At 38.0% G+C, this 14746-nt stretch overlaps 1 protein-coding gene across 5 annotated transcripts in view; it reads right to left on the reverse strand.

The window, feature by feature from the left end:
• The window catches only part of TP53BP1 (tumor protein p53 binding protein 1), a 68111-nt gene that overhangs the window by 47754 nt on the left and 5611 nt on the right, over positions 1–14746 (reverse strand). For all 5 annotated transcript variants that reach the window (XM_010836143.1, XM_010836142.1, XM_010836144.1 and 2 more), the window contains exons 5-11: positions 10955–11085; positions 10135–10293; positions 9688–9787; positions 7997–8160; positions 6306–6435; positions 5499–5593; positions 2773–2978 (exon numbers count right to left, since the gene is read on the reverse strand). In XM_010836143.1, coding sequence (XP_010834445.1) covers positions 2773–2978; positions 5499–5593; positions 6306–6435; positions 7997–8160; positions 9688–9787; positions 10135–10293; positions 10955–11085 — 985 coding nt within the window. The remainder of the gene's footprint in view (positions 1–2772; positions 2979–5498; positions 5594–6305; positions 6436–7996; positions 8161–9687; positions 9788–10134; positions 10294–10954; positions 11086–14746) is intronic.

A 14746-nucleotide genomic window follows, 5' to 3' on the forward strand; every position in this document is an offset into this window, starting at 1 on the left:
TGGCTGGATGGCATCACCAACTTGATGGACATGAGTTTGAGTAAACTCTGGGAGTTGGTGATGGACAGGGAGGCCTGGCATGCTGCAATTCATGGGGTCGCAAAGAGTCAGACACGACTGAGCGACTGAACTGAAGATAGTATACCCATAAAATGACAAAATGCTAATCTTTTTTTAAAAGGGAGAACATTTGAGAAAAAAAAAAGGATAGAAATTAAAAACCCAAGAGTAGAATAATTGCTCAGACAAAGGTTAAAAGATGGTTAAACCTAGTAATTGCACTCCTAATTATATATAATGAGAGAAATAAATTATGACTACATATAATAGATATAACACACATTCATGGAGAAACTTGTGCATGAATGTACATAGCATTATTTATAACCAAAAAGGGGGGAAACCACCCAAATGTCCATCAACTGATAAATGGACGAATAAAATGTGATATGTACACACACAGTCGGAGAAGGCAATGGCACCCCACTCCAGTACTCCTGCCTGGAAAATCCCATGGACGGAGGAGCCAGGTGGGCTGCAGTCCATGGGACTGCTAAGAGGCGGGCGCAACAGAGCGACTTCACTTTCACTTTTCAGTTTCATGCATTGGAGAAGGAAATGGCAACCCACTCCAGTGTTCTTGCCTGTAGAATCCCAGGGACGGGGAGCCTGATGGGCTGCCGTCTATGGGGTTGCACAGAGTCGGACACGACTGAAGCGACTTAGCAGCAGCAGCACACACACAGTATTCTTCAAAATTAAAAGGAATAAAGTTCTAATACATACCACCACATGCATGAACTGTGAAAACATTACACTGAAGAAACCAATCACAAATTGTATAATTCTGTATAATACTGTATATGAAATACCCAGAACAGGCAAAATCATAAAGACACAAAGTAGATTAGTGATTGAATAGGGCTGGGAGTAGGGGAAATGGAAATGACGGTTAATAAGCACAGGGTCTTTTTATTGGAGGGAGTGTGATGAAAACGTTCTAAAATTAGAACGTCAGGAATAACTGCACAATTTATACTAAAAGCCACCTGACTGTACACTTTAAAAGACTGAACAATATGGTGCGTGAGTTAAATCTCAATAAAGTGGGGGCTTTTTAATTAAAAAAAAAAAAAAAAAAACAGTTGAGGAAATCATCCAGAAAGTTAAAGAAAAGGAGAAAGGGAGATGGGAAGTAGGGCACAAAATAATAAAAATAAAACTACAAGACTATTCTAGGAGTTTGAATATCCAAATAATAGGTATTCCATGAAAAAAAAGAAGAAATTAAATAATTAAATGTCCCTGAACTGAACAACTTGACTTTCCAGATTGAGAGAACTAACGAATACAAAATAAAAATAGACTTATGTCAAGGATCTGGAAGTTTTAGAACACTGGGGATAAAGAGAAAATTCTGTAAGATTCCAGTAAGGAAAAATAACAGCTCACATATTAAGGAACAAAATCAAACCGGACAGGGACATGCCTGGTGGTTGAGTGGTTAAGAATCCTCCTTGTAATGCAGGGGATTCGGGTTCAATCCCTGGTTGGAAAACTAAGATTCCATATGCTGCAGGGCAACTAAACCCATGTGTCACCATATAGATCCCATGTGCAACTAAGACCCAATGTAGCCAAATCAGTAAATAAATACTAAAACCAAAAATCAAACTGGCCACACTTCTCAACAGCAACACTGAACTTTGAAGATGGTGAAGCTATGCTTTCAAAAAGTTTAAAGGAAAATTATTTCCAACATAAAATTCTATACTCCTACAAACTATGAATCAAGTATGAGAGTAGAAAGTCTGCTACTAAAGAATGTCCTCCACCAAAATGAGGGCATAAATCAAGCACGAAGACATGGAGCCCAAGAGGAATCCAACACAAAAACAGGTAAGGACAATCTCCAGACAGTGAAAGGGAGGTGACAGTTCTACACCGGGAATAGAAGGCAATAGCACAGATTAGAAAACAGAAGGCTCCCAAAAGTGGTTTCTCCAAAAAGAAGTTTGAGGCCCTTGAACATCTGGAAAAGAAATTTTCATTAATAACATCTGGTAGAAAGCCTAGGGTTGATTTAGTGAGAAGTTAGTGGCGTTAAGGTAGAATAATGATTAATGCTGCCTTTCAATTTCAAAGTAACATTTCAAGAACTTTAAAGACATAGTACAAAATTTAAACATAAAAAGTACATCAGATAGTAGGAGACTCTGGAAATGTTCTAAAACTAGACCATGACAGGTGCACAAGTCTATTGCTATTGTTGTTGTTCAGTCACTCAGTTGCGTCTGACTCTGCAACCCCATGCACTGCAGCACGCCAGGTTTCCCTGTCCTTCACCATCTCCCACAAGTGTGTAAGTTTACTAAAATATCACTAAACCACACACAAAATGGGTGAGTTTTATGGTTTGTAAATTATACCTCAATGCTGCTGCTAAGTCACTTCAGTCGTGCCTGACTCTGTGCAACCCCACAGATGGCAGCCCACCAGGCTTCCCCCTCTCTGGGATTCTCCAGGCAAGAACACTGGAGTGGGCTGCCATTTCCTTCTCCAATGCATGAAAGTGAAAAGTGAAAGTGAAGTCACTCAGTCATGTCCGACTCTTAGCAACCCCATAGACTGCAACCTACCAGGCTCCTCTGTCCATGGGATTTTCCAGGCAAGAGCACTGGAGTGGGTTGCCATTGCCTTCTCCATACCTCAATACAGTTGCTTAAAAAAAAAGACGTTAGGAGGAAAAAAGTATTATTCTACAATACTCACATGAGAAAACTCAGGCTGGGACGGAATAGGAAGTGAACCAGGAGTGAAGACTGGTGTGCTCTGAGATACTGGTGTCGAGGCTTGTGGTGATATAGTGGGCTCAGTGGGGAGAGGGGGGTTTTCCATCTCTGCTGGCTCATCACCTTGGAGTTTCTTCTGAAAAGACTCTCCTCCTTCAGATAACACTGACATATCCATTGGCTCATCTAGTTTAAAATATGGAAAACAAATTGAGAAAGAAGCACTCATCAGTACTATTCATGTTCCAATACCACTAGTAATTATATTCAGAGATTTTCACTCCTAAAAAAAAAAAAACAGTGACTTGATTTTTAGAAAAACCAATAGGTTAATAGAAGATTGAGTCCTAGAAATCTAGCAATACTTTATTCCCCCAGGGGAGGGAAGTCCACACTCCTAAAATACTCAGATATAAATTAAAACAGGGTTCATCTAGGGACACCCATCCATCTATATAATAGCAAATTAACTTGGTTCCTTTGAGCCCCTTTCCTGATTATAGCTCAGTTTTCATACTTTGCTCAGGAACACCCAGATTAATGGCATCTAATTTAACCACAGGCCGTGAAAGGCAGTGAACTTGCTCACCACGCTCAGTACACATCTAGAGAGGTATGAACTCATTTTATTTGTATTAACGACTGTTAAGTGCAGAGGTGGATGCTAGGACAAATAAAGGAGGGGGGGAAATGTATCAATGTCAGTCAGTAATGATTTATCAAAGAACTAAATATAGGATACTAACCCTGGGACAAACTGCTCAGGAGGGAAACACACAAACAAAACACAAAATACTGCTTTCCCATAGTACTCTCTCCACCTGTAGGCTAGCAGGACCTTCCTCAGAGGCAGCCTAGCTGGTATTTGATTCATCAAGTCTTTTCCCCTATCTTACAACTTGAAGCCCCAAACAGGCTTCCCTTTAGACCACTCTCACATACTACCCACACCATTTAGTTTTTCCCTATAATCAAACTACCAGCTCCCTCAAACCTCAATGCCTACCTATCCTGGCTGCTTCGCTTGGTGTCACATGCACGCTCCAATCTAGACAGGTTTGGGAACTGGTGCTGTAGACCTTAATTACACTACCACAGCTGTGTTAAGTAATTTCATATCTTTTGATCTTTATCACCATGACAAAGCACTTATTAAGGACTGTTCTAAGCACTACATATAAAAAGGCTTTAGGTTAATATTCTTAGACATAAAAAAAAATACAAGAAGCATACACAGTCCCACAGTTATTCACATATTAAGCAAATACATTAAATCTAAAATATAATTGACAAGGGAGAATACAATATGTTACATGAAAAAAAAAAAACCACAGAATCATATACATAACATGATCCCAACTGTGTAAACATCCTTCTTTATATTCATGCACAGAAAAACTCTGAAAGGAAATAAGCATATCCAAATACTAATTTACATCTGGGTTGTGGTATCACAGGTTGATTTTCTCTTCTCATTACTTTCCCATATGCTTTCCAAACTTTCTACTGTAAGTACTATGTTTACAGTAAGGGAGAAAGCATTTTTAATATATTTTTTATATATCTTCAGTGTTCACACTACAGAGAGAAAAAAATAAGATCAAGGATAAACCAAATTTAATTTGCATTAACAGTATTTTTTGCATCAACAGAATGGATTCACTTTTATTTTTCACCGAAGATATCTAATCCCGTTATGCTTAGAACGGTATTAGTCCGCATGGATACACCTACACTGATTTCAAGAGAAAATAACCAGACACAAACTCTTTGACAGAAGAAAAGTCTAAGATTAAATTTGTCACAGGTAAATTAAAACTCATTAACACAGGCTTTGGTGGTAGGTGCCCAAGTTAAAATCCTGCCTCTGTGACTTAGCTGTGAAATCTCTCTGTGCCTCCATTTTCTCATCTGTAAAATGGGGATAAAAGTAACACCTACTTCTCAGAACTGTTTTGAGAATTAAAAAAAAAAAAAAACACACACAAAAAGAAGCACCTAGAACTGAAGAGAAACACAAAGAACAGTGCCTGGCATAAACTAAGCATTCAATAAATATTAGCTATTGTACCATTATAGCTATGTGAAAGAAGGAAAAGGGAAAAAACCATGAAATTCACTGGAAAAGGCTTTGTATAGGAGGAGGAATTTGAAATATCTTGAGTGACTAGAACAGGGCCAAAGAGGTTTAGATAATGACATAGGTAAAAAGGAAATCTCTCCTGTGAATAAAGTAATATAAAATCACTACGTCCTCAAAGGAGGAAGGGAATGAAGTCACCTGCCCCTAACCACTCTGGCTAAAACTGCTTCGATAATAGCAAAATAACCTATAAAGAACAAAAGAAACAATTTTTGGTTCCCTCTGACTAGGAACTTGTTACCATGTTGTTGGAGAGTATTAGGCCAATAGTAATAAAATTCTTCACTATATTAATTCATCTGAGTTCAACTTTAACAATTTTCCCTTAAGGGTCTTTTCAAAAATTAAGTTGTCAATACAGAACTCAGAAAAATCAGTGCGAGAAGAGCAAAAAACTGAGGAGAGCACTTCACACTAGGCCACAATGCTGAAGGTTAGACTTGAGTCCTAGTGAATAGTTCCGGTCTCAGTGTTCTAACATAGAAAGAAACAATACACACTGCAGGGCAGAAGTGCTGCTCCACTTCTCATCTGAGATCGACAGACAGATCAAGAGAGCTCACCTTTTCTCCCTTCTTGCTCTGTGGGACTGCTAGGGACGATAAAGGGGGTGGATCGGAAAGCATCAGGGGAAGGAGCAACAAGATCTGAGGAATTCCTTTATGTAAAGAGAGAAGCACAGGTTATTTCACCAGAGCCACAGTTTTCCATTTGTTTTCTACTTCTCAATAACAAAAATATCTAAGTCATTCAAACAATACTTATTAGTATTTCTCTCAAACAGCTGAGATTGGTAGAAGGGCCACGAGTAATACTTGAATAACTATTTCTCATATCAGACGTATCCAAAATCAGACTAAAAAAATAAAAAAAGATTATGGGAAAAGCCATATAATTACAAAAGAAAGTAACTGATTGGATACAAGGACATTATGACTGAAAAGCACGATGAGAAAAGTGCTTAAAAAAAAACCATTCAACTGCAGATGTGAGACAAATATTCACTCCTGCACACAGATAAAGAAATCCAATTATTATCAACTCTAGCATAACCCCTTCTGCACCCCTATGCCATTAAATGGGAAGAACTGTTAGTCAAATGGAGCAGCAAGCAGCTTATTTTAGACATGTAAGAGTCTCTAAATAACTGGGCAATTTCTTCCCTGGTAAAACCTTTGGGCTCCAAATGGGAAAGCAGATCTACCTGTCTTCAATAATTCCATAAGTTCTTATTCCCCCAAATTCTTAAGCCTAGAGTTTACTTCTTTGCTTCAAAAGACTTCTGGACTACCAATTTTAGTTCTTTCAACCTTAGCCTTAAAACCATAAGGCACATGTTTCCCTGAAAGGGCTATTTTCAGCTTACTCACGTGGAAAGACTCTCCTGAACAAGGGATCTCTGACCAGAGAGCTGCAGGAGGTGCAAAGTGGTAGCAGGTGTGGAGGCCAGAGAACACCCACCTTCCTCCCTTAAAGGAGTTGAGCAACCATCAGAAGCCACTGAGAAAAAAAAAATTCCAGTTGCATTTACTTCTCATATTGACATTACTGAACTGTCAAAAAACAAAAAACACTCAGTGCTACCAAAAGAGTAATATTCATGTATGGTTTGATCCCCTGGAGACGGGAATGGCTACCAACTCCAGTATTCTCGCCTGGAGAATTCCATGGACAGAGGAGCCTGGTGGGCTGTAGTCCGTGGAGTCAGTCAGACACAACTGAGCAACTGACAAAACAGAATGGCATTCTAACACAAATCTTGAGTAACAGTTAAACACCCCCCTCCCTAATAAATTATGAATTTCTTTAAAAAAGAATTCACAAGAAAAACTACTTAGTCTTTTCCATCATGATCGAAGCTTGGAGAGGAAAAGCCAGAACCCTTAAACCTCTCCTTGGCTGCTCTTTCTTGTGACGTTTCTATTGTAGTGAGTGAGTCTTCTACTTCAAGTTCTACCTAAGGTGAAGTAAAGTTCATGCCATGATGCAGATGAGAGAAATCAAAACAATATGTATGACACCTGATAATATAAATGCAGCAATTTTCATGATTAGAACCTGGGCTCCTCAAAGGAGAGAAAAAATACTAATGCCTAAGTAAAAGGATATATGAGCAGCTATTAGTGATTTATACTATGAAGAGTCTCCTGTGGGTCCCTTCTCCTTAGCAATGAATTGAGTATCTGCTGTTTTAATTGCAAAAATAAAGAAATTTCTTAAACACAACCTTGTAACTTTAGTGAGAGTCCAGAAAAGGCTTCATGGTGACCCTCTGTATGTCCTGCACACATTCACAACACAGTAAAGGAATATAACCTTCTCTTCTTCCCTACTTACAACCAATACATCATAATTTGCTGATTGTGACTAAAGCTTTTTGGCCCTGTGAGGCTGCAGAACAGGCCATTGGTGGGGGTTAACAAAATCTGAAACAAATACCATTCTGCTTCTGAAAGTATTATGTTCTTTCTGCTAGATCATAAATTCCTATTTGTGGTATGTGAACTAATAAACAGATGAATAAGTAGACTGTTACCCAGATGAATATAAAAATCTTCACTTAATTATCATATTATTTAAGATTTGAAGACTTATGATAACAGAAATAGCTGCTCAGTCCATAACATTAAATCTGCTATATTATTATTATTCAATATCTCCATTTCCAAAAGAGAAAGAAAATTATGCTAAAATGTTAAATAGCAATCATTTCCAAAAAGCCCTTCTCATTAATTAGCTAGAAATATACTTTCCTTCTGTATCACAAACAAGTCTGCATACCTACAAAGTGCCTTATAACTTAAAACAGTAGCTTCAGAACAGAAATAAAAGTTCAGACCTTCAGAAAAGAAGAGCTACAGCAACTAATTATTCTTTGTACCGGTTTTATTGCTCTGATCCGGAGAAGGCAATGGCACCCCACTCCAGTACTCTTGCCTGGAGAATCCCAGGGACGGGGGAGCCTGGTGGGCTGCCATCTATGGGGTTGCACAGAGTTGGACACGACTGAAGTGACTTAGCCGTAGCAGTAGCAATATTGCTCTGATCAAACAATTTGTACCTGTTTTATTGCTCTGATCAAACAAGTCTTCCTGGGTTGACAAAACCTCAGGCTCTGGTGACTTCTGAACCTGCATCCCACCTTCTGGAAGTTCTTGAGCAGAAGTCTGTTCGTTTGCTTCCATAGCAGCAGACACTTTGGGACTAGAAGGCATGTCCTCTGACCTAGGAAATTCATATCACCAGAATAAAGAATTACTATGTTCAAAGGCTTTCATCTTTGAACCAAGAAGCTTTTCCTAGTCTGTGTTTTCCTTTATTAATTTCAAAACCTTCAAAAACTATTTGTTAAAAGTGAAATAAGCTACTCTTTATAATGAAGCAAAGCTCTCAGCCTCTTTCAAAGTGTGTCTCAGTCTCTCACACAGCAAAATCTCTTTCTCCATGCTGCTCACTGCAATGCTGCATGCTGTCCAAGATATCTGATCAGTGGTTTAGGGATTTCTGCTACACATGTTGTTATCTAGATGTGCATGAAGGTGTGTGATCAAGGGCACAACAATGCCAGAAGGAACAACGACCTTGCACAGAAAGGGCCTGGATGTAAATTATCCTGTGTATCATCCACACACGTTATCTTCTGCTGACCTTTTTCTCTTTTTTAAATATTTGTTTGCTTGTGCCAGGTCTCTGTTTCGTCATGAAGGATCTTTAGCTGCAGCACGTAGGATCTAGTTCCCTGACCAGGGACTGAACCCAGGCCCCCTGCACTGGGAGGTGGAGTCTTAGCTACTGGACCATCAGGGAAGTCCCTGCTGGCCTTTTTGATTTGATCTACTCAACCTAAGGCCCAAATCAAAACTCTCACCACAAATACTACTTACACGTGTAAGACACTCACTGCTGGCTCTTTTCCAGAGACTTATGAGGTTTAGCTACTCAGCCATTCCCCAGAGTAAATAGGATAGCAAAATCAGCTAAAGAGCAATTTCCTAAAGAAGAGTGGGAAAAGTCAGCTGCAGTTTAGCTGGGTGTTTTGCATTAGAAAGCTGACCTCTCTTTATATTCAACTTTGTTCAGTACCGTATTTCCCACTGGTTCTAACTAAAGGAAGAAACAACAGAATACTAAATCTTTATTCATTCCCTCCTCCCAAATGGAAACATCTCACTTGTCCTCTGCCATACCTAAACCTGAACTACTGACTAGAGATAATGCTGTTTGGAATATAGCAATCACCACAGGCAGAAAAGAGATCAACTGGTCATTCCTACCAACTTAAGAGACTAAAGGACATGCAGAAAGAACACTTCCCTATTTATCTTCTGTCATAAACTACCAGATGCAGGATACCTGAGGAAACAGAGCAATCTGGGTGCTCCTCAGGTATAAAAACAGTGGACTTCCAAATACAATATTCCTGTGACTCCTATAACAGAGAAGCTAGAAAGACATCCCACAGAGACATGGTGCCTCTGCAGACAAAGAACAGAGAGGAGTAGCAACCAAGAATAAAGGGGTCATCCTCACAATTACAACAGCAATAAATTGGATTTTTAATATGCCTAAAGATAAGGACATAATAAAAATTCATAAACAATAAATGTTTCCACTGAACCAAAAACATGCCCAGGGAAAGAGGGGAAAAAAGAAAATCAAGAATTTCTAAAAATGTTTCCACCTGGCCAAGTGAAATAAGTACAACCTGACAGCAAACACCCAAAAACACTTTCTAGGAAGAAGTTGGTTTACCTTTCAGGTGGTGCATTTTGCTCTTCCACCACAGGGACATCCTTGCTGGGCTGTTCTGCCACGCGAGTATCTTCATTAGACTGTTCTTCATGCTTAATTGCTTCAAGTTTCAAGTTTTAGAAGAAGATAGGAAGGAGATATTTAATTTTTCAAAATACTAGAAGTAGTTCCAAATGCTTTTTAAAGGGCAAAGATTTTAAAGAAAGAAATACAAACTGAGAATATACACAAGTATATCATTCCAAAAAGGAAAACAGCCTTTACCCACTTACCAAAAAACCTTAGTATGCAAGCCATCAACTGATACGTATTTGCCAGACAACTCTACTTTACTATATTTAGATTACCTTAACTTACATAGCCATAAAATACATCAAGGAAAACACAACTAGCGTGGGAGTAAAATACTTATAAACAATTCTAAATGCCAGAACACACATTACGTACCAACATTAGCATCCACACCAGATAGCCGAGTATATCCAGAGTTGGTGGTTACTGACTGTAGAGGCTCTCTGTCTATTTCATATGGCACAGTTTGTTCTTCAATATCCTGGCTCTGGGAGAGTTCCAGAACCCCAAAGCCCATCTGTGATGAGGCAGGATCTAGGAAGAAAACCCCAAGAAATCAGGAATCATCCCATATTATGCGCTATGTAAGGTGCTGCTGCTGCTGCTAAGTCGCTTCAGTCGTGTCCGACTCTGTGCGACCCCATAGACGGCAGCCCATCAGCTATCCTTCAGCAAAAGGCCATACTAAGTCCTTCACATCAAAGCCCTGCCCCACCTCTGCAAGTTTTTTCAAAATAAAACTAAGAATAAAAGCACTGAAAGGAAAGGGGGGGAATGCATAATAAAGCAAAAAACTGAACTATAAAACCTTACAAATACCTAATAAAGGCAGACTATGTCTACTTTCTAAAGAAATACATAAATGCCACACACGCACGCATGCACACACATGCACGGCAGTGTAGTTCAGATTGTAATTCCACCCTACAAGGCATCCATCTCCCAAATATCTGAAAAACGAATGAATACAAAAGGAGTAGGAGTCAATATGCAGAAAGGAGGCCAAACAATGAGCTAAAAATTCCTGAACAACAAATCAGGTGGAATATCTTAGACTACTAGCAAATTTCCTAATGACTATACTTAATTTAATGATGAGACATCTACAGCCTGATAAGGAGAAATTGAGGCATCTGCAATGTTCATGTTAAAGGGACTAGACCACTCTACTATCCTGAAAAAGGCATAAAGTTACCTTCAGCACTAAGGGAGTGTGTGGTATCATCTGGAATATCTTCTTCCTTTTCCTCTTTCTCCTTCTCTTCCACCTCTTTTTCCTTCTCTTCACTTACAGGAGGAGCAGATTCCACTGACATTCCCAAAACACTACACAGCAAAAAGACACAATCATGTATTCCCATATAGGATGGGATACCCTGCTCAAAGAACTCTGAATTCTTCTGTGACTCCCCACACATCATACCACTTTTTAAGTAAATGTGAAAAAGTAAAAAAACCTCACCCCGTTACCGCTTCTTTCTACAGAAAGCACCTAAAAGGTTAACAACTTAAAACACTGTACAGAATTAATACAAACATGAGTCAGAAGGAGGAAACAAACATACTTCATTTTTATCTTTCTCTGAAAAAAACATAAGCAGGGACAGAAAAATCTCACACTCAAGAGAATTACTGACAAAAGAAGATGTGCATTAGATGTGCAGAGAAGGGGCTCTAAAATACAGCTGTTAAACAGAACACAATTAACAAAGGCATTTTTGCAAAAATTTTTAGAACACATAACACAGACCCACACAGCATATGAGGAAAAAATTCAGGTTAACATCACAGGTTATGTTATGTTAAAACGATAAACAAAAGTTTAAGACATAAACAATTAGGAAAAAATATCTGCAACAATGTAACAAAAGAATCATCTTCATAAAATACAAGGAATTTGTAAGAAGCCTAAGATATAAATGCACAACAAAAGAGACAACTCACAAAAAAAACAGAAATACAAGTATCTTAAAACACGTAAGAAATCAGAGAAACCATTAGTTGCCAATCAAATTAGGAAAAAAAAACCTGTAAATATTGTCCTACTATTCAGTACTGTTGAGGTAAGACGAGCATTATCACATACTCTTCCTGAGAGTGTAAACTAATAGAACCTTTCTGAAGAACTAGAAAATATGTATCAAGAGCTCTAAAAAAATGTTCGTACCTAGTAATTTCAATTATAAGAAATAGCTTAAAATATGAAAAGATCCTTATACAAACTCACTTTCAAAGTTCACTGTAACTAATAACCCACTATAAGCCCAACAGTAGGTAAATGACTAATTTCATAATCCATAAAATGGAATTTATGCAACTGTTAAATATGTTCAAAACAACCAAATACAATGTGTAAATTGTATATCTGGACCAGATACTGGACAAAATAGATATATATAATCCAAACAAAACAAAAATTTATGTATATAAAATAAAGACATCTTTGAGACAACTGGGAAAATATGAACATAAACTATATTATTAGGTATTATGGAATCGATATTAGGTGTGCTAAGGGTATTATGATTACACAGGATAATGGACTTTTCTTATGGGATGAATTCTAAAGTATTTGAGGGGAACTATGATTTCTGCAACTTAGTTTCAAATGATCCAGCCCCCCAAAACAGTATATATTATACACACAGAGAAAAAAATGCATAACTTTTACAACAAAAATCATGGGCAAATGTTAGTAAGAGCTTTAATTGTCAGGGAAAATTAACTGCTCGTGTTGATAAGCAAAAAGGTCAAGAAACACACAAACTTTTACCTTCCACATCTCAACTATGTAAATCAAGTGCTCCAAAAAAAAAGAGAGAAAAGAAGCCAAAATATTTACAGGAATTAGCCTCTGGGTGGCAGAATTATAGATGACATTTTTTGTTTCCTTTTAACTTTCTATCCATTTAACATTTCACATAAAGACCATTAAACACAAGTTTAATAAGCATGAAAGAGATGAAAACATGGATTTGCAAAGTTGGGAACCATGATCCAAGGAAGAGAAGAAGGACTAAGTAAAGACTTTCACAAAATAAAATAGAACATTACCTACACAACTGGGAGGACCAGATGCAAGACACTGGGAAATATAGGGAAAGAAAGTCAAGAACATGTATGACAAAAAAGTAGAAGAGCAAAAAAAGACAGCACTAATCACACACCCTGGATCTTCTTCAGCCTCTGTTGATGGTTTTCTTCACGTCCCTAACCTCTAAATGCTGCTGGGCACAATGAGTCCTTGAACCTCTTCTTCACCTACACTCATCCCTTTAGTGATCTCATCCATACCCATGGCCTTGAATACCATCCATATGCTTATGACTCTGCAATTTTTAATCTCCAGCTTAGACCTTCCTCCTGAGCTCTAGACTTTCACATCATCAACTGCCTCCAACTGACAATTGAAAAGGCAGCTCAACTTTAACAAGCCTGTAATTGACCTTCCTGTTCAATCTTCTCCATCTCAATCAACAGCAACTCCATTCTTCTAGTTCCCAAACCAAAAATGTGGAACCGCCGTTACCACCTTCATTTCCCTCATACTTAACATCCAATCTGACTTTGAATCCTAATTTCAAAAACCCAGAAGCTCACACTTCTCATCCTACTTCTACACTGGTCCAGCCACTGTCACATTTTGCCTAAATTATTTCAAGAGTCTCCTAGTTGGTCTTTCTGCCTCTGCCTTTGCTCTCCCTTCAAATTTTATTTTTAACTTGAACAGCTTCTTTTTTATTTTTCCCAGCTTTATCCAGTTATTAGTCTATTCTTGATCCAGCATCCAGAGTGATGCTGTTCAAATCTAAGAGCATGTCATTCCTCTGATCAAATCTATTAAACACCTTCCTATCTCACTAAAAGTAACAGCTAAATGCCTCACAATGATCCATAAGGCCTTATATATTCTGGCTCCCCCCTCACTCCTCTGACCTCTTTTCCCACTCCTCTCCAGCACTCGAAGGCAGCCACACTAACCTCCTTGTCATTTCTCAAATATCCCAGCACACTCTTCCCTCAGGGCCTTTGCATTTGCTGTTCTCTATGTGCAGATTACATTTATTTAAATAACAGCAGAGATCACTTACTCAAGATTTTTAGTCAAAAGTCACATCAGGGAAGCATTCCCTAAGTCACCTTGTCTAAACTTGCAACTCCACTGATGTTTCCCATCCAATTCTCCACTTTATTTTTCTCTGCAGCCCTATCAGAGTGTAAGACACTATAGATTTTTACATATCTATCAGATAACTGCTATGTCCCATAAAAGAATATAAGCTACATTAAGGTCTAAAATTTCTTATCTCTTCTGATCACTCTGTATCTCTAAAACTCAAAAGTGCTTGGCATATAGGAAATACGCAATAAATATTTGTAGAATGATTAGGTGAATCAGAGCAGATGTGAAATAAATCAGATTTTGTCCAATATCCAAAACTGATGGAAAAAGAAAACAAATGTTTAAATATACCATTTAGAAATATAAATCTAGCCAATAAAAAAACTAACATAATTATTATCAAAAGTTAGGAGTGTGCTGGGATTTCCCTGGTGGTCCAACTGTTAGGAATCCGCCTCCCAATGCACGGGGTGCAGGTTCAATCCTCATCAGGGAACTAAGATTCCATACACCACAACTACAGAACCCACACCAGAACGAAGGCCCTACACAGCCATAAATAAATAAATATATATATTTTAAAATCAGAAAAGTGTTGTTGTGAGTTAAACCTCATCTTTCATTACAGAACTCAAATGTCTGAATCTGATTAAACAAGAAATGGCAATACTGTAGTGTTACTTAGTTTTACAATATTAAAAACTAAAAAGATAACCTCCCAGAGAAGTAAAAACAGACACTTAAAAAGGGTTACCTCTTTGGTTAAAAGGATTACTTCTGTGAAAGGGAGCCAACAGTGGGAATGGACTCTTTGATTTTTATTATAAGTTATTTTTAAAATAATCTATGCATTTATATTTCTCT

This window comes from Bison bison, unplaced genomic scaffold (assembly GCF_000754665.1).
Source record: "Bison bison bison isolate TAMUID 2011002044 unplaced genomic scaffold, Bison_UMD1.0 scf7180017864061, whole genome shotgun sequence".
Classification (NCBI taxonomy): domain Eukaryota; kingdom Metazoa; phylum Chordata; class Mammalia; order Artiodactyla; family Bovidae; genus Bison; species Bison bison.